Source organism: Cryptomeria japonica, chromosome 6 (genome assembly GCF_030272615.1).
Source record: "Cryptomeria japonica chromosome 6, Sugi_1.0, whole genome shotgun sequence".
NCBI classification, from domain to species: Eukaryota; Viridiplantae; Streptophyta; class Pinopsida; order Cupressales; family Cupressaceae; genus Cryptomeria; species Cryptomeria japonica.
Genome location: NC_081410.1, coordinates 105,743,959 through 105,762,876, shown reverse-complemented (window position 1 = coordinate 105,762,876; position 18,918 = coordinate 105,743,959). Strand labels below are relative to the sequence as shown.

General features: G+C 41.0%; 1 protein-coding gene across 4 annotated transcripts in view; it reads left to right on the top strand.

Moving 5' to 3' along the window:
• Window positions 1–4,191: 4,191 nt before the first annotated feature.
• LOC131030537 (glycine--tRNA ligase, chloroplastic/mitochondrial 2) overlaps window positions 4,192–18,918 on the top strand; it is a 305,534-nt gene continuing 290,807 nt past the window's right edge. For 2 of the 4 annotated variants that reach the window (XM_057961391.2, XM_057961390.2), the window contains exon 1: window positions 4,193–4,561. In XM_057961391.2, the coding sequence (XP_057817374.2) occupies window positions 4,307–4,561 (255 nt within the window). In that variant the 5' untranslated portion in view covers window positions 4,193–4,306. Of the gene's footprint in view, window positions 4,562–18,918 lie in introns of all 4 variants that reach the window. The other 2 variants (XM_057961392.2, XM_057961393.2) reach the window with 2 other exon arrangements.

Genomic DNA, 18,918 nt, shown 5'->3' with positions numbered 1-18,918 from the left:
CATTGATGTACCTTGCCACATTTTCTCTGTCCATCTCTCTATGTCCAGATCTGATCACCACCTTGTAGATTTCCTTAGTATATTCCTTCATAGTCATGTTTCTTTGTTTTAGGTTGTGCAACGTCTTGAATAACTCCAGTTCATAGTCTCCCGGTATGAACTTGGCCTTCAATCTTGCAACCATCTGCCTCCACCGGGTGATCTTCAAATCACCATTCTCCACTTTGTCTTTTTTCAATTCTTTCCACCACAAGGCAACATGCCCTTTCAACTTGGTTTGTGCCAACTAGACTCTCTGCGGGTCCTTGACATCCTTAAACTCAAGGTAGTCCTCCAACTCTTTGATACAATTGATCAGATCCTCCGGGTTCAACGTTCCAAAAAAGTTAGCAACCTCAACTTTATGCACTTTACTTGCTTGCGCCACTGCTCTTAGGAATCTTTCCTCTCTCTCATCTTTTGGTCCTTCAGCTTCCTCAAGCTCTTCACCGGCTTCCTCATACTCATCCTCAGAGTTAGGGTTTCTTCGCAAACCAACCAAATCATTTTGGATTTCATTCCTCACTTCATTCTTGAAGTCTTCCATCATCTATTCCACCCTCTGGGGGTTTGTTCTTCTCAACAACATCTCTCCTTCCACTTCGACGATCTGACTATTGGTTTCAATTGCCTCCCCTCGGCGATCTATTGAACACCCACACATCCTGCCTCCAATCGACGATCTGTCCACCTCAAGGAATACCTCAGACGATCCTTCCACCAACCAGTCCATAACCAACTCTGATACCAATTGATGCAACCATAACCGATGAAAACCCTAAAAAGAGTCAACCGACTTATGCAGCAAGAGTGACACAATGAAAGCAGTAAGAAAACATAACAAATTCATATAAACATATCATATCCAAGCCATAGAACTTTTGACAATCATACGGTAATCATCAGATTATCATCAAAGAACATCCTATAGTTAACCGGTTACATGCATGTGTAAAGCTAGAAATAGCCCAACCAAGACTGTAAAGATCAACCAGATCATAATATGTTAATCTTCTGAGTTCTACTTCCTCTGCCCTTACAAATGATTACATAACATCATATTTATACCCACCAGAACATATTTGGGTCAGTCTCAAGAGATTACATTCACCAATGCAGGAAAATGAAACGTGTAAATAGGTCAGCCCTAAGATTCAAGAAATCTTTTCAGAAAATAACAACCAAGTGATGCGGACCAACACTAAGGTTGGCCACATGCCAAAGAACATCGGACAAGACCCAAGATGGATCCATATGCCAAGAATCACGCCGGTAATGAAGGAAAACCAATCAGTAAGCACAAGAACTATCCCAAGAACCCAAGAACAGCCAACCGGAAGCGATAACTGACCGGGGAAGAACCCAAATGAACAAGAAATCTGGAATCAACCACATGAAACCGCCAGGAAATTGCCAACAAGATTTTCCATGAAGAACAAGCAACTACCGGTACATACTGGTAAGAACACATAAAACTGCACAAGGAACTAAGCAATCACAAAACTGAAAGGAAATATTTTTGGTTGATGCAAGATTGGTCATCGACTGGGGATGCTCCTGCATCATGTAGGTAGACATATTTTGAATAAAACTAGTTCCTACTTAGCCATATATAAAATCACAACTCCATAGGAATAGTGCAAGCTTCAAGGGGAGGTAAAATATTTTTAGACCACAAACATTCCTTTGGATACCCAATTCTAGCGCAATCCAAAATGAACACTCACAGTTGAACTAAGAGTAACAATAGGCTCAGACTAACCATGCATAGAAACTTACAATCAATAAGCCTCGAATGGTATGTACTTGAAATCAAATCAAATACCCTCACACTTCAGTATTAAGATCACTGAACATTAACTAACCAGATGAAGAGAAACCATGAAAATAGGTTAGGGCAAATGACAAAACACCATGCTTCAATGTTTCATTCATTTATTCTAACTGCCATTACAACAATTTATGTCCAAAAGTTCCTACTCTATTCTATTTCTACTCCTAATTACAACTACTTCTAACCTACTATCTTTCTACAATCTAATCTTCTAATCTTTCTAACCCTTTACAATGAGAGAGGCACTGACCTTTTACAGATTTTACATTCTAAATCAATGGCTAGGATTCCATCCATCCAATGGCTCTGATTTTCCTTCTATAATTCCTAACAACTTTTAGGTTAATGATCTTTACAACCATCAACCACCCTTTCGGCTACCTTCAACTGTTTTCAACTAATCCTGTACTAGAAGACAAAAATGCATGGGGCTCGAGGCATAAAAAGGTGAATTTGGTAGCTCTAGGAAATAACTAACTTGTGGCCCCCTTTTGAATTACATTAAATAGGGCCCACAAGTAGTCATTTTGCAATAAAGTAATTGCTTTTACAATAAATTTATTTTATGTTATCTCCAACTATTCTTTTTTTGTTTCTGCATGCTCTATAACATTCTGTGTTCTATCATCTTTCATACAATCTCATGCTCTAATTTTCAACTTGTTTCCATACTGATGGTGGTAGGGGTCCTTGCTCACCCAAGCCTTCTTACTATGTCCTTGGGTCCTCTCACTGACACCTTCAAGGTGCTGGCATGACATTCTTCTTTTGGCTTTATCTTAGGGATCCTCTGAAGGGTAGTGTCGTAGAGCCCTCTTTGTTTATCAAGCATCCCCACATGACCTCATTTGTGTCCTCCGTCCTGCATGAACACATAGATCAATGATCAATCATCATTTCACTATTCACTCATTCCTCGAAGGATTTGAACATTATTGTGTCTAAGAGGGTCTTTGGTTTTGAGAAAGTGATGAACCTCATAAGCTTGGGATGAATGAGAGAGGCACCTTGGGAATGGAGACTATCCATGATTTGGAGCTTCAATCATCCATGATTTTGGAATGCCTCTTAATTTATCAAGGAAATATCCTTGATGCTCTCAATCTCACCTTTAGTGATTGCAAAATTCAACTTTGAGAAGCAGGCTTGGGAATGAAAAACTTGGCATTTGAAGGAGTATTAGGACAACACTGAATATTGGCACAAACTAAGAAAGTTCAACCTTTACCTTGGCCTTAGAAGGATCATTGGAAATAAGGCTTTACTCCCACCTTTTCGTAAACACCAAAGTTTGAAAGACATGCATGAATTTCGGTATAAACTTCGACATTTTCCGAAGGAGTTGTAGACAACTTTTTTAACAAATACCGAACTTGCAAAAGTAAAGTTGAATTTTGGTCCTTTTTTAGGCATTTGAAGAAGCTTTTGAAACATTCAACTTTATTCACTTTTCCTTTGCCAAAGCCGAACTTGAAGAGGTCTATAATGAATTTCGGTGTTTTCTTAGGGGGTTGCATAAGGTTTGGGAAAAAGAACATAACCTAATTTTGACTGTAACATCAACAAACTTTAGGATGAGACCTAGTGCAAGGAGGTCTCTAGATTGAAGGCGAATTCCCATATCTCAATATAAAACACAAAATTAGGAGGTGAAGCTAGACATTTTGAAAGACATTAGGATTTCAATCTTTCCTCCCCTAATTTACTTAGTCTCTCATATGCTTAGACCTCACCTTCATTCCACATCAAGAATCTTTGTCTCAAGGATGCCAAGCAGACCTTGACTTATGGGCTTGGATTCCAAATACACCTGTGCATTTGTCAGCTCTCTCATGGCTAGCAAGGCAAAAAAAGAAAAAGGGGTCCCAGTTGGAGACGGGGAATGTGTGCACAACACAACACTAACTTGCATTGTCTTCAATATGAAACAAGTAGATGAAAAAGATAGGATGAGGTATGGAAAAAATAAAGTTTGTGTCTTTTACACAACTAGAATAGTCGAAACAAAAAAAAACACTCTATTTTAAAATGAAGATGAAGAAGAAAATAATTTTAACGTCCATGAGCCTAAACATAGCCTATAATAAAGCTCACAATGACATCAAGATCAATACACAAATAATTTAATAACAACTTCATCTATTCTACACAAAAATAGTTAAAAGAACAAAATTACTTCCCAACTAAATAGCACACAATCAATACTCACTATCTTTGACCCACTGAACCTTACAAATTCTCCCTTCTTTTCCTTACAAAATTTCCCTTATTTAAATTTTTAAAGACAGGTGGCAAGAAGATATTGAATAACATTCTTGGAGCCAAACGGTAAGAAGCCTCGGTGGTTTATCCGGTTCATTTGCGGTTGAGTTGGAGGAAGGATTTCCACATCTCCTCCGAATTCAGAGCTGAAGAAGCCACCCAAACAACGCAATGGCTCTCTCTTCGCTAACACTATCATTGCCATTAGCTGGATTACAGAACATCACCAGGTCCGCAGCTTTCTTTCACATTACCAGAAGCGAAAATGGCCACAATTTCACGTCTCAAACTTTCACGCGAAAATTAATCTTGAAGCCTATTAAGGCCCAGGCTTTGCAGACACGCAGTGAGAGCAACGCAATCTCTCGGAGAATCGAAACCGGAACCTTCGTGCCCACATTTCAACAAGCTATTCAACTCTTGCAAGTATGCCCTCCAATGATACTCTGAAGCTTTGGATATTTATGTGTTTTTATCATTATTTAGACAAATTCCTTCCACAACGCTGAACTTATTTTGGTGCAATGGACAAATTTCTTCCCTGCTGGCGAAAATTTCAACTCTAGGCACTGAACTTACATGAAAATGTACCTCTCGTTGTAAATTCTGTGGGAATGTAATTCCGACTTGGTTCTGGATGCGTTGCTTTTTTTTTTACAATAATATAAATTTATCGTCGATAAATCTTCATATGAGTAAATATTGAAGTAATCTAAATGCTTGACGCTCCTCTTCTATTCTGGATAAGCCACTATTTTTTTTTTGTTGAGAGAAGATTTTCACGGGCATTTTTAGTTATTTTTTAATGTCTGAGGAATTTTACTTATCTTTTTAAGGCTAGAATCCTTTAATATAGTATGTTTCTTCTTTAGTTGGCTAACATCTTTGGCATATTATTTGAATCTGCAAGAAAACCGCAGGGTTCATTATAAATCTCAGTCAGAGAGGAATTTATAAAGTCTTTTTATTGGCATAATAAGCTCATCAAGTGCTCTGAGGTTTCTACTCAGTTCTGAATAATTTACTCATTAGATTTGCAAATTTGTTGCAATTTGATCCGTGTGTTTGACCAAAAAATTGCGGAATAGAATATGTATAGAATTATAATCATGCTATGCTTAAGCATCCTTAAATGCTTGGGACTCTTGCTGTGTTCTGAATTGTTTATATATTAGATTTTTAAATTTTTTGTGGGACTCGACCCTTATGTCGTAAATCATTTGAAGATAATTTCTGAGTACTCTTAATGCCAATGATGTTTTGGTCCTAATTACAACGCAAAACGACTCACTTAGAACACAAGAACTTTTAAACATTTGTTAATAAGATAAAAACGTTGAATGCAATCTGCAGCTCTGGTCTTTTAATCTCCAGCATTTTTCAATGCATTGTAAAAGACTTTCATATCTGAAAAAATTTTAGCCTCTTAAAATCTCCGAGGCTCCCACATTCTCTTCTATATAAGTTACTATGTGTAAAGAAGAGCTTGTGGAAAATACTGCGTCGAATGTCCTTTTTTAAAATAACCTAAATAATTGGATAAACTACCATGCGCAAAGACAAGCTTCATCTTAAACTCTCCAACGCTTTTCCTGTATTAGTTACTGTTTAAAGAAGAGCTTGTGGAAAATACGGTGTAGATACGTTAGTTTTATTCTCCCCAAAATAACTGGATAAGTTACCATGTGCAAAGAAGAGCTTGTGGATAATATTGTCTAGATAAGTTTGTCGTGTCTTTTTCTAAATTACTGTCATTTATTGAATAAATTTCAAAAGAAAAGGCATTTTACAATGGATTGATTTGGCATTTAAGACAATGGAATTTAGAAATGGCTCCAAGTTTTTAATGTGTAACCTTCTAGCCCGTTCTATTCTAGAAATGGTTTGCAAAGTTTCTAATAATTATATTTTATTATAAAATATTTATCTTAACTTTAGAAATACAGCCATTTAATAACATGACGAGCTTCAATTGAATGGCTGCACCAGTATTTGAGTGGCCTATAGCTAAGTTGCCAGTCCGCGTACTGGTATGGATATCAGTACAGGGTTCTGGTAAACCAGTAAGGCAATTTTTTGCCCTGTGTTTAGTATGGCTGGCTATGGTCTACAGATACACATAAAAGAATCAAAATAGAAAAATTGTTGTTAAATAAGCAAAAGTAGTCACATAATATGCATACTGTAAACCAAACAAGTTAAATGACCACAGAAACAGTTGAAACCTCTACTGGTAGTTCAATGTTAAATGTCATGACAAATTCAAATATATTAATAGTCAGTGCTAGAACTATAGGTAGCACTATGCAAAATTTAAATTCAATATAATCATCATATTGTTCTTTATTGAGAACAGCAACATCATCATACAGTTTATTAGAACCAAAAGCACCAGTAGTGCCACTTCCAGTAGCCGTGCTATGTGGGTCTCATGAAGTACTCTCTTGGAAGCAAATGGGCACTTGTAGTGACCTAGGATTAGCAAAAGAATTGATTTTCAGTCCTTAGCACTATACAAGGTGATCGTATTGTTTTATTGTTTGCTTTTGACAAAATGAAGGTGAGTTGTTTGGATTTGGGTTTAGAAAAGTATATTACCTTCAAAATTTTATGTTTAATATTTGTTTTTTCAACGTTAGTTTGAATTGTTTGTTGAAACAAAGATAAAACTCTGATATCATGTTGAATTTTGCAATACAAGCCTACAAGATTGAACAAAAAACAAGAACACCTTCAAACGAGAGTGGTCCATAAAGGTAAAGATTACAGCATTAAATTACAATGCATAATGATGTGATTTTATGGAGAGCACAAAGATTCCCTAAGCTAAATTTAAGAGAATTAAAGTGAAAGCATGAGGAGCTAGAAAAAACTCAACTATAGCTAAACTAAAAGCACCCCTAAGTGAATTAAGCAAAAAAGCATAACTAATATTAAAAATGCTCTGATATGGTTCAAATATCCCCTTACTTTTTTTAAAAAATTTCCAGTTACAAACATTACAAGCACCCGTTAGGGTTAGAAAATGATAATCAAAGCACTGCTGAAAGTAACCCTTCCACTTTTTGATTACCAAGAACCCAGTGTGGGAAGGTGAGAGCATACGGTGACAAGGGGATCGTTAGCTTCAATAATCAACTGGAAATTACAATGCAAAATAACAATGTTGGGTGGCAAGCCAACCCCTTCCGCTTATCCAGCGGGTGATAGAGATTTCTACAGCAGTTTGGCGGTGCAACCAGCCAAATTACAAAATCTAAGAAACTAAAATGAGCAACAATCACTCGACCACTTATCCAGTGAGAGGACTGAAAATGAAATTACAATCTACTTGACCGCTTATTCAGCGGGAGTACAGTATTACAATAACAAAGAAAGGCGACAGGCCAGCCTCTTCCACTTATTCAGTGGGTCTGATGTTACAGCCTAGAAAGAAGTAGCTGTTAGTACTACTAATCACCTTTACTATAAAGAACATGAGATTTTAGATTAAGAACATCACTGCCCATCACTGCAAATAGTAATATAAGCACTCCCAAAACCAACACAGACCAACCACACCAAGAACACACTTCACACTACAATTTTTAGAATCTGAAATACAATAACAGCAAGCTGTAAACTCAGATTAGCGACTTCAAACCACATAAAAAATGCTCAACTAAAACTCAACTAAAACTCAATGGATTGACTCAAAATTGATTGCAAACAAAAGCTATGAGTTTGGCGATCATGGTAAGACCAACAAACTGCAACAAACTCACCCAAACACATTTTGCACACATCCCAAGATTACTCCAACATGGTACGGCTAGGATAGAAATACGATTTGCAATATAAAAGTGAAGACTCCAAATTAAACATTGAAAACTTACATGAGTAATCGCCTAGAGCATAGGGAAAGAACGAACAAATGCCCAGAACCATTAGATGACCACACAAAAACTTATGAGCAAAACACACCTACAACCACACGGAAAACCAACAACCAAGAACACACACACAACATTCCAAAATCAGAAAACTCGAACTCACACTTTGCAATGCATCCATCCATTCTTTTGAGTGAAGAATAGTCTCAAATATAAACTAGTCGCTATCTTTTAAGTGAGAAGCTAAGCATACAGTCTAGGAGGTAAGCATTCCTCGAAGCATTCCAACAGCATTTCAGCAACACTTCGTTATAATATTCATGGATGATCAAAATGAGAGCCCAAGGCCTTTATTTATAACCTCTCCGCAGACCAAATTCAAATTCAAATTCCACTCACATGGCGCCCAAATTCAATTAGCACTTCATTTAACCTCCTTATCATAATTCGTCCAACTCACATCCACCCTTAATCGCCACTTTTGATAAATATAATGCTTATAAAATAATGTGTAAAGCGAGCGCTCAACAATGACTTTTAAATAATAATATAACTTAAGCAATCTTACTTAGAAAATCGTCCAACTTGCCTTAAGTTATAATTTAATTAAAAATACCATGTCGACCCCTGAAGTCATAACACAAATTATGCCTAGGCCATGGGGAATAATAAAGTATTAAAAAATACTTTTGCTTCCAAATATTGAATACTGCCAAAATGAGTTGAGGCCAAGGTACTGAACTGCATTGTAGAAAATAGTCATCTAAGTTCGAACACAGGATCTTGCCAAAAATAATACTGCCAGAAATAGCCACTGAGTTGGGTTGTAGAACCCCTACCAAAAATAGCACTGCTAAAAATGGTACTTATATAAATAGCATACTACTAAAAATAATAAGTGTTTTCAAAGTGATTTTAAGCCCAATTTGAGCAGTAGTCGTACTTACTAAAAATAGTAAGTCTAGAAAAGGTCTTCAGATTGATTTGCATGTTATACCATTGTGAAGCTCTCAGAAAACCCAGAAAAACCCAGAGAAATAAGCTACCTTCGCCTTGCTAAGCTTCGTTGCTTGCTATGCATGTACCATCATTGTGAAGCTTTCCAAAAACCCAGAAGGAATCCGGAACCCAAACTGACAAGCTCCAACATGCAAGCCATCGAAAATGATGAAACATCCTCCTAGAGGTAGGAAACCCTAATTTCTTCTTCCGACTAGCCTACGGGTCTCTGGAATAGGCTAACGGTCAACTGAGTTGATTACTGCTGAGAAGGGGACATTACAATGGTTCTCGATCAAAACAATGAAAAAAGAGAAGTCATTCACTTGTGGACGCACCCCAAGTTTTCCTTGGGTGTGTCTCAGCAGGTTTGCCTATTTGCAGGTTTGACATGTACTTGAGATGACTTGGAGGGTGGCCGAATCATTAAAAGTACTGTTTCCTGGTACGTGCCTAGTGGTATTGATTTCCCTGAGCAACAGTACCTTGTAATGTCCCCTATTGGGACTTGACTTAACTCAATTTGCACTAGAATTCCCAAATAGGTTTTGGATTATGCTCGGGATCCCTACTAGGAGTATGCCTATTTTCCATACTTAAACATACTTCATCATACTTAGTATGCCTTAAATCAGATTATTAAAACTAGAGAACATTAGTATTCGTGATACAATTGATAATTACTATATTTAGGCCCCAATCCTTACTTCTTTCCTAATCATCAACCCTTACGGAGGATGGGGAATTACTATGTTAGGGCGCTAGAAAACCATTCTCCACAAGTAGGCCCAAGGGTTTTAGGATCACCTGTCCATACCACCTCTTGATCTCCCTAAGGGTTTAGAGAACACACGTCCATACCACCTCTTGGGGCTCACCTACTTTGTGAGATATTAATAGTCTTTCCCTAACAAAACCAACCTATCCTCATGAGGGGCAATAGAGAATGATTAAGGATTAGGTCATTATTATGCTAATCTCTCATGCATTATGAATGTATATGTAAATAAATTAAATTAAGTATAATTGTCATATAAATTTAATTTCCTTATTATTAACAATTATAAATCTTATTGGCATTATTTTTGTTATATGTATATATAAGAATAAATGAAACAACTTATATTATAGGCCATGTATTTGCCCCTTGTTCCCAATACAATTCAAATATAATATTACTGTAATTAAGTATTTAGTTCGCGAGTGAGATACAACATACCAATCTGCTGTTACAATAATGATTGCCAGTAATATAAAATGTTCTACTCCTTCGATGATTTTTTTTTATCTCCTCGTGGCCTTATCCTTTATAACTTATCATTTTTTTGAAGATATGTGTCCTTTGGTAGTATCTGCCCTTTCATAAGGGGTCATGTCCTTTGGATTTGACTATTAGTGATGCCCCTTCATAACTATTTCTTTTTGGTAATTAAATAGCTGCTAGGGGGTAGCTGTTTGCCCTCTCGGGTAAACGGTTAAATGCAGAAAGTAAATGCATAGAACATAATGGAAATATATTAAATAACCAGTCTCTGTATTAATTCAACAGTCCATGTACATCAAGTGCTTATAACATTACATTTGACACGACTATCCTGATGCCACTTCGAAGAAAAGGTACACAATATATAATACCCGAAGGGGTGCGACACAACCGTCGCGACTCCAACTACCTACCCGTCGGCTAACTAACTGACCGCCGTAACTCATTATTACCGACGACAACATAAACATAATATGACAACATAACATAATGATTCTTCTCGGCAACATCATCCCCCTCAAGAAAAGAAGTCGACTCCGGACGACTTAATACAAAATAGAGATGACATTAAACAAAACCAAGGTAGAGAACTGCAGGAACTGCTGACGCCAGTCGAGCTCGGAACTCATACACCTGCTGCGTCCTCGCTTGAAAATCCTTTTCTGCTACCATTCGATGCTCAAGTGCGGATTTCACCATTATTGCTTCCTTTGACATCCCAGTCCTCCTGTGCCTAAACCAAACTTGTCTGCAAAACACATTTTTCAATCTCAGCCTCCACCAACTGCTACTCAAATGATACTGTCTCCCTAGCCAATTTGTCCTCGATAGCCACCCGTGCTGCTCTCCCAGCATCCAACTCCTGGGTACGCTGAACTAAGTCTCACGCAACTACTGCCTCCAACTTGGTGGTCAGCTCCTCCCGAGCCCTCTGTGCATCCACCAAGGCAACCTCACGTCCAACCGAGACATACTCCGAGTTCCTCAAAGTGTACCGGTCATGCCTGGAGGTGGCCACAATCCTCTGGCACAAATGCTAGGAGACACCTCAAATCCTCCATCACACTCCCCAAAGGCTAATAACTGAACTGAATAACTCGCTGTTGTCGTACGACTGCGCGGACCTGCAATGCCTTCCCGCAACTTTGTTTGTTCGCACCCTCCAAATCCGTCTCCCTCTACGACTTATGGCTGCCCGCCAATGCTTAGCTTCGGGCTTCTTTCTCACAGTACGAAACAACCCACACTTACCATGACTTCTCGGATGCCCTTCGCCCAACTCCAAAAAGTGTATTGTAGCTCAAAAATAAATTGGGGGTCTGGGGACAGCGCCCCAGCAGGGTCGAGGGGCAGCGCCCCTTGCGGGTTTAATTTCTTACGTGCCATCCCTGTCATGTCGTGGTATTTTCTCTTTCCCCCTAGTTTAAACCGTAGCCGCCGTGCTCCTTCAGGTTTACTATGCTGCCTGTGTGGTTATAAGGCCACTGCACGGTGATCCCGCAGTGTTGGCGGTGTGTGCGGGCTGCTCCTTTCTTTTTGTTTCTTTGTTTGCCCTTGGCGGTTCTTATCCCGTCGGTGTGACCACCGCACGGTGGTTCCACCTTCGGTGGCTCCACCTACGGTGGTCCCACCTTCGGTGGCTGCACCTACGGTGGTTCCACGTCTTTCTCTTTCTTCTCTTTTTTTTTCCCCCCCGTATGGTCAGCTGACCCGTATGGCCAAACGACTTTTTTTTTTTAGTTATCTAGAGAGTCTTCGGCTCGGGTCCCCTATCTCTGAGATCGCCCTTCATCCTTCTCAGTTTTCCTTGCCCAAGGGTCTCCCGCTTTTGTCCCGTGCCTCTCGAGTCGCCTGCTCGGCCTCTCGGGTCCCCCTCCACCCTCTCGGGTCCCCCTCCGACCTCTCGGGTGTCCTTCCAGCCTCTCGGGTCCCCTGCGCGCTTCACGTGGTAGGATTTCAATTTGGATCCGTTGGTGGCAAGTCTATTTTCAATGGCCATCCGAAGACCTGGAACCACAAATTCTACAGGGACCATGGTCTCCTTACCGTACATAAGAAGAATAAGAATAATAAAGATTTTGAAGGCTGCGGCCTTCCACACAGGGTTCCAATCGTTGTCGACACTCTTCGGATTGTCTATGTCGCTAGGGTTTGGGGCGTCTCCCTTCCAATATTCTCTGTACTCCGACAGGTACACCTCTGTTGGTTTCTTTGGTTCCTCTACTTCGAGCCTGTAGCTTTGGAACATTTTGTAATCCTCCATCTGCTAGTGGAAGAGACCATTTAAGGAGTCCCCGTCGTCCCCTGAGCATGCCTCCAGTTCTAACACCCCTTCGTCACTAGGCTCCAAGCGGTGTCCATCTCCGCCCTCCCCCAATTGGTCTCCCTCAGATTCTAAGTCGGAGGAGGATGCCAACTCCTCACTCACCATCTGCGTACGGAGGTCGATTACATACTACCTCCCCACGTTTTCCAAGGAGAGAGTATTCCGCTTCCAGTTATGGTTCGCCTTTGCTGCAATGAGCCACCCACGCCCGAGGATGGCGTCATACCCCTTCTGCTTCAGGGGAATTACTACAAAATCCAGCACGAATGGCTGCGTGCCAATCATCACTTTGCTGGCCCATGAGGGTACCAAGGGGTTTAATCCCATGCTGATTTGCCCCTAGTAGGTTGAACGTGGGGGGCCACAACGTAGGCTTTCCCAGTTTTTTCCATGTTGCTTCTGGGAGCACATTTACTCCTGACCCTCCGTCCACGATAGTGTCTGTCAAGGTAGTCCCCAGTATGCCCATTTCCACCACCGTTGGTTGGCGTCTGCTGTTGACTACCAACAACATGGGGTCGACCGTGGGGCTTAGGACCTCCCTCCTTTTCACCTGTGAGGGTACAGAGTTTAAGATAGCCGTTTTTAATTGTGGCATGGTCTCCAGGAGGTCTTGAATTCTCATGGGTACCTCCATCTGCAATATTTGTCGTAAGATATTTTCCTCAGTCTCAGAGCGGGAAGTACTTGCCGCTTCCTGAGTGTTCCCTTGTGCCAACATTTCCCTTGCCACTTCAGCCTTCGCCTCCAGCGCCCGTTGCTTCTCCGTGCGAGGGTCCGGGTATGTCGCCTTCTTTACCTATGCCCCGTGTGATTGCCAATACCCGTTCCTCCGTTCTGTCAATGTTGAGCAGGTTCACTCCAAACTTTGGGCAAGTTCCATCATCGTGGTCTCCAGGTCCACACCATCGGCAAAGGTGTTGAGGGGTGGCTTCCTTTGTGCAATCGCGAGCGAAGTGTCCCCACTGGTTGCAGGCCCTACACTGGATCATTGGCCGACCCTTGGTGTCATACTGGATCCGGTTCCCGCCGCCGTGTCTGTTATCTCGGTATCCTCCAGATGATGCCGTTGTATTAGTTTGCTGGCCCGTACCCGCTGGTGCGGATGTTGTGGCCTGCTCCGTGAACAGCACCTGATTCATTTGCGCACTTCGGGTTTTCATGTTGTATGGGCACTCCCTGGTGGAGTGTCCCATCACTTGGCAAATCTCGCAGAATGCCTTCTTCTGGCAAGTACCCTTTGTGTGCCCTTCCTCTTTGCACTCAGTGCACCATATGTCCCCTTCGTTCCGACTAGTGCTTCTCATTATTTTGAATTCCTTTCTCATTCGCTCCATGTCTTTTTGGAGCGCTTGCACCCGTTTGCCAGCCTCGCCGTCGCTGCTGCTTTCCTGTGAAGAGTCATCGTCCTCGGACGAGGATTTATTACTTTTCTTCTTCTTTGATGTTTTGTGTTCGCTCTCCAGGTCCATCGCCCTATTATAAGCGTCGTCATATGACGTCGGGTGTAGAGTTTTCATCTTTTTTCGTAGGGAGGATTTCAATCCTTCAACGAACCATCGTTTCTTCAATCCATCTGCTGGTTGGCTTTCCATTTTACCCAGCAATTCCTTCAGCCTCCTGCTGTATGCCCGTATTGTCTCCTTGGTACCTTGTTTGGTACTGTATATCTCCGTTACAATTTCATTGTCATCATGGAGCAACTGAAACTCCTCCGTGAATTCCTTCTGTAGGTTGGCCCACGTGGCCACTTTTTGCTTGTCCACATCGGAGTACCAATCTATGGCAACTCCATGTAACGTGGCTGGGAACTGCGTTACCCATTCGTTTTGGTCAGTAACACCGTTCGCTGACCATATGGTTTCGCACGTTCGACAATGGCGGACGGGATCTTCCTTCCCCTCACCGTTGAACTTCGGCAACTTCTGTTTACTGGCCATCCCACCGCTCGGTCTCGCTCCTCTGGTGCCTTGTGCGCTTGCACCTGGTGATCCTCTGCCTCCGCCTCCTGCACCTGACCCTCCACTCGTGGGTCCTCTGGAGAAGGTTGTTGACCTCGAACCGAACAAATTGCCTCTCGTGCGGTACCCTTGTGCTCCCTCGACCGTTCCATCACCTTCGGTCGTCTCCCTCCGGTTGTCCTCCGAAATGGACAAATTCTTTAGTAGGTCTCTGGTAGCGTCGATCAAGTTTAGATTTCGCCTTGTTTGTTCCACCAACTCTTCGTGACTTCTTACCCTACGGTGGTGGTATTCAGGCGAATTGTAGAGGTCGCCTTCGACACCCTCCGTGACTCCTAGGTTCCCTTCGGGCAACCCTATGACAGTGTAGAGAGTGTACTTCTCTCCGTCTATCTCTGCCTCCGCAACCTCCGTGATACCTCCTGGGTTCCCTTCGAGCAACCCCTCGGCCGGTCGTCCCTCGGCAAGCTGCCTTAGCCTACGCCTTCGTTCTACTTGCTGCTCCAGAATCAAGGCCCTCTGCGCGACCTCCCACTTGTCCATTTCTGTTTTTTTTTTTAATTTCTATCTTTATTTAATACATTGGGCATAAATCACTTCCGTACATAGCAAGCACACGCCATGTACACAAAAAAAAACTTTTTTTGTATTTTTCCTTTCGGCCACAAATTATCTCAACATTGTGCTGGGATTATTACAGGGTTCAATTTCCCCTTCGCCAATTGTTCCGTGGGAGCGTCGTCGGCCTCTGGGTTCATCTCACCGACGAGTAGGCCCATCGTGTCCATGCGCCATCCGTGTCTTCCGTTCCCGAGTACGTCTAGGCAACAGCGCCAAATGTTTGCCCTCTCGGGTAAACGGTTAAATGCAGAAAGTAAATGCACAGAACATAATGGAAATATATTAAATAACCAATCTCTGTATTAATTCAACAGTCCATGTACATCAAGTGCTTATAACATTACATTTGACACGACTATCTTGATGCCACTTCGAAGAAAAGGTACACAATATATAATACCCGAAGGGGTGCGACACAACCGTCGCGACTCCAACTATCTACCCGTCGGCTAACTAACTGACCGCCGTAACTCATTTTTACCGACGACAACATAAACATAATATGACAACATAACATAATGATTCTTCCCGGCAACAGTAGCACCCATTATATTGATATCAAAAAAGCCTTTTACATTCGTTTGCCAGTGATAGTTACTTTTATCATCTTTAGAAGATCTATCCCAACCCTATTCCAGAATAGACAAAATTCCACCGCGAGTCACAAAAGGTGGATGTACCTAAGCCTATACAAACTTATCCCTTCCTATTTTTCAGCCGGAGCATCCTGAGTGCTGGTAATGACAAATACTATCCCTATCCTACCATATTGGTCTCCATTACCCAAAATTGGAGACATATTCCAACCTATATTATATTGTCACCTTAGACAAAATGGTGACAAAATAAATCCTATACTTTCATGCATATTAGTAGTAATAGAAAAAGGAAAGTGAAGTAGAAACAGATAAATTTCGCAGCCCAATGCTAGTCCTCCTCCATCCTTAGGTTTTTGGTTGCTTGAGCCTTTGCCACCATTGAACACTTTGAGCCGCAGGCATCATGGGCAGAGCTCATCGCCATTTCTTCTATGTTCCGTTGATCGTTTTTCCGCCATTTCCTTGCCTTGCGCAGAGAGTTCTAGGTTCAGGTCGTTAACCTCCTCTTCATTTCCCTCGAGCAAGCCTTCACCCATCCTTCCCTTGGGGATTCCATAATCCTAGCCAGCCATTGCAGAAAAGTAATGCTCCACTCAATTGCATTCCACCGTCCTTGCAGCAGTTTCGATTCCAGGGTTTGCACTACCAAATACTTCCTCACTTCCCCACCTTGGCCCCTTGACATGTAATAATTCTATGGCAAATGAATAAGCAAATTGCCATCTACATTGTCTAGGATGACATCAATTTCTCCCAAGAAGGTGTGTTTGAAGAGCATTTGGCACATCTTCTTGCTTTGGCCTTCGACATCCCCATATATAGCAACATTGCCGTAATATCAGTGTTTACCCTATGCTTGTGACAGGCCTTGTGAAATTCCAACCCCAACATCAACTTGACAGCATGATGAACCAGAGGGTGCTCCACTGATAAAATGGTCACCATCCTCTTGTCTCTTACTTATCCAATAAACAACATTTGTCTCTTAGTTGATTTGAGCAGAATTGGTGTGTCCATTTCCAACTGTGTTATCGGCTCAAAGTGGCAATTCCAAATGAGTCATGCATCACCGCCCAGGTCTTTATCTACCCGCTTGCCTTCTAGTGTCATCATGATTAGGCGTGATTAATTAATAATATACTGACTGGACACCACCAAATCAACCTCTTATAATGCCATTGATCTTGATCAATCCTTTCACGCACCTCACTTAATGACTCATTAATGATATTTGCCAGTCTGCCACCTAGTCGAAATGTGGTATAGCACACAGTTTCCGTCCCATCATTCTATTACGTGTGTCCTTATACCGGCAATCTTATTTACAAACCCTCCTCATGCCTTGATTTGATGGTGCTGTCCATTCAAGCATATGCTTGGTGAGATCTATTCTTCCGCCGTCCCCTATTCAACCTCACGATATGTCATGCAGAAATATGAACCTCACTTCTGCATGATTATTCTCTGTGGGAAGTGTTACTTTGTATTTTGGGAAATTTCACAAATTTGGTGCATGTATGATAATCATTAGTCCACCTTAGTCCTGCGTCACCCTTGCCCGGGTGCAGTTTCCTTCTCCCTCGTCTGCTGCCAATTTGGCTAGTTTGTCTGCCATGTCATTACCTTCCTTATAAGCATGTGATATTCTCACCTCTCTGATGCTTCCTATTGCCTCCTCGATCGGTCTTAGCCAATGAGCAAGTTGCCAATTAGGTGGTAGTTTTGTCTGATGGCATTAACATTAATCCGTGAGTCCCCTTCCAAGTGAATTTGCCTAGCTTTCAAATCCATCCCCATCTGTAACTTGGTCAATACTGCTCTGAATTCTGCAATACTATTGGTTGTCTCTCCGATGTATTCTGATTTCTCTGCAAGAATTTTCCTGAATTGCTCTCAGGCCACACATCCAATTACGCTTGTCCCTGGATTTCCTATAGGAGCTCCGTCAAAGTTGATTTTTATCCATCTGCTTTCCAGGCCAACCCACTGAATTCCCTCTGTAGGTTTGGTAGGAAGATTATTCTTTCAAGCCCCATCAATGGGGGGCCCCTTCATAACTATTATTCATCATAAATGATTCCTTAAATGCTTGAATATCTGGCTTCATGAAGGATCTTTGTTCCGTCTAAACTAATATGTTAGTTCCTACAATTAATCCTTAATTGAACCGCTGCTTCTTGCTTTTGCATATTCTAACATTCCAATTGCTGTTCAGTGTTATCTAAAACGATGCCTTTAATCAGTCTTTGGATTGCTGTTTATGGATGGATATTTCCCTGCAATTCGCTACTTTTATTAATTAATTGGATTTCCATTATTCCTTCCCCAGTTTGTTCACTGCTTATTTATTTTATATATGGATTGCTGTATCTAAATAGTTGGCCCCTTGCATACATTTAATCACTTATACCTGATTGTTTAAAGCTGCGATGGCACTTTGACATCCAACTTGGCCTATAAATTTATAATTGTTGTTCTTAATATCTCTTTGTCCAGGATAACAACAGTGTCTGTAGTTAATCAGGCTGTGATTATTCTACATGGCAGGAAAATGACATGCCTGGCTTTAGTAGTTGTATATTGTGTTTCAGTTCTCCTTACAATCCTCAACTTCCTTTCAAAAAAAGACTTAAATCTATTGCAAAACAGAGGCATTATAATACAAAATAAACTGTATCTTAAGAATACATCTTTTTAAATTGTTGTTCCAGGAGTTTGGAATGTGTTGCTTGCAACTGCCCTTTATTTGCATTTTTTCCTAGTTTTTAGAAGAGTTTAAATTCATTTAAAAAAATCTTCACGAAGGAAAAACAAAGGAATTCACAAAACAATGAGCTGACATTTGAAATTGTGAGGTTTAGTATTAGCTGCTCCTGTTATTTTGGATACAGTCCTCAATTTTACTTTATAGATTTGTTTTTAGAATTTTGGGTCAAATTATTCATTGTAGTGAAACAAATGGGAGCATTTTACAAATATGATCTGGGATTCAATATTTATGTAGTTTAGCAACGGCCTTCAGCGTTTCAGATGTGTAACCTGTAGCCTGTTCTGTTCTGGACACAGTTCTTAATTTCTTTTATTAAAAATTGACTGTATTGTAAAAACATTTGTTACTTCTGAACAAATGAACAAGCCATG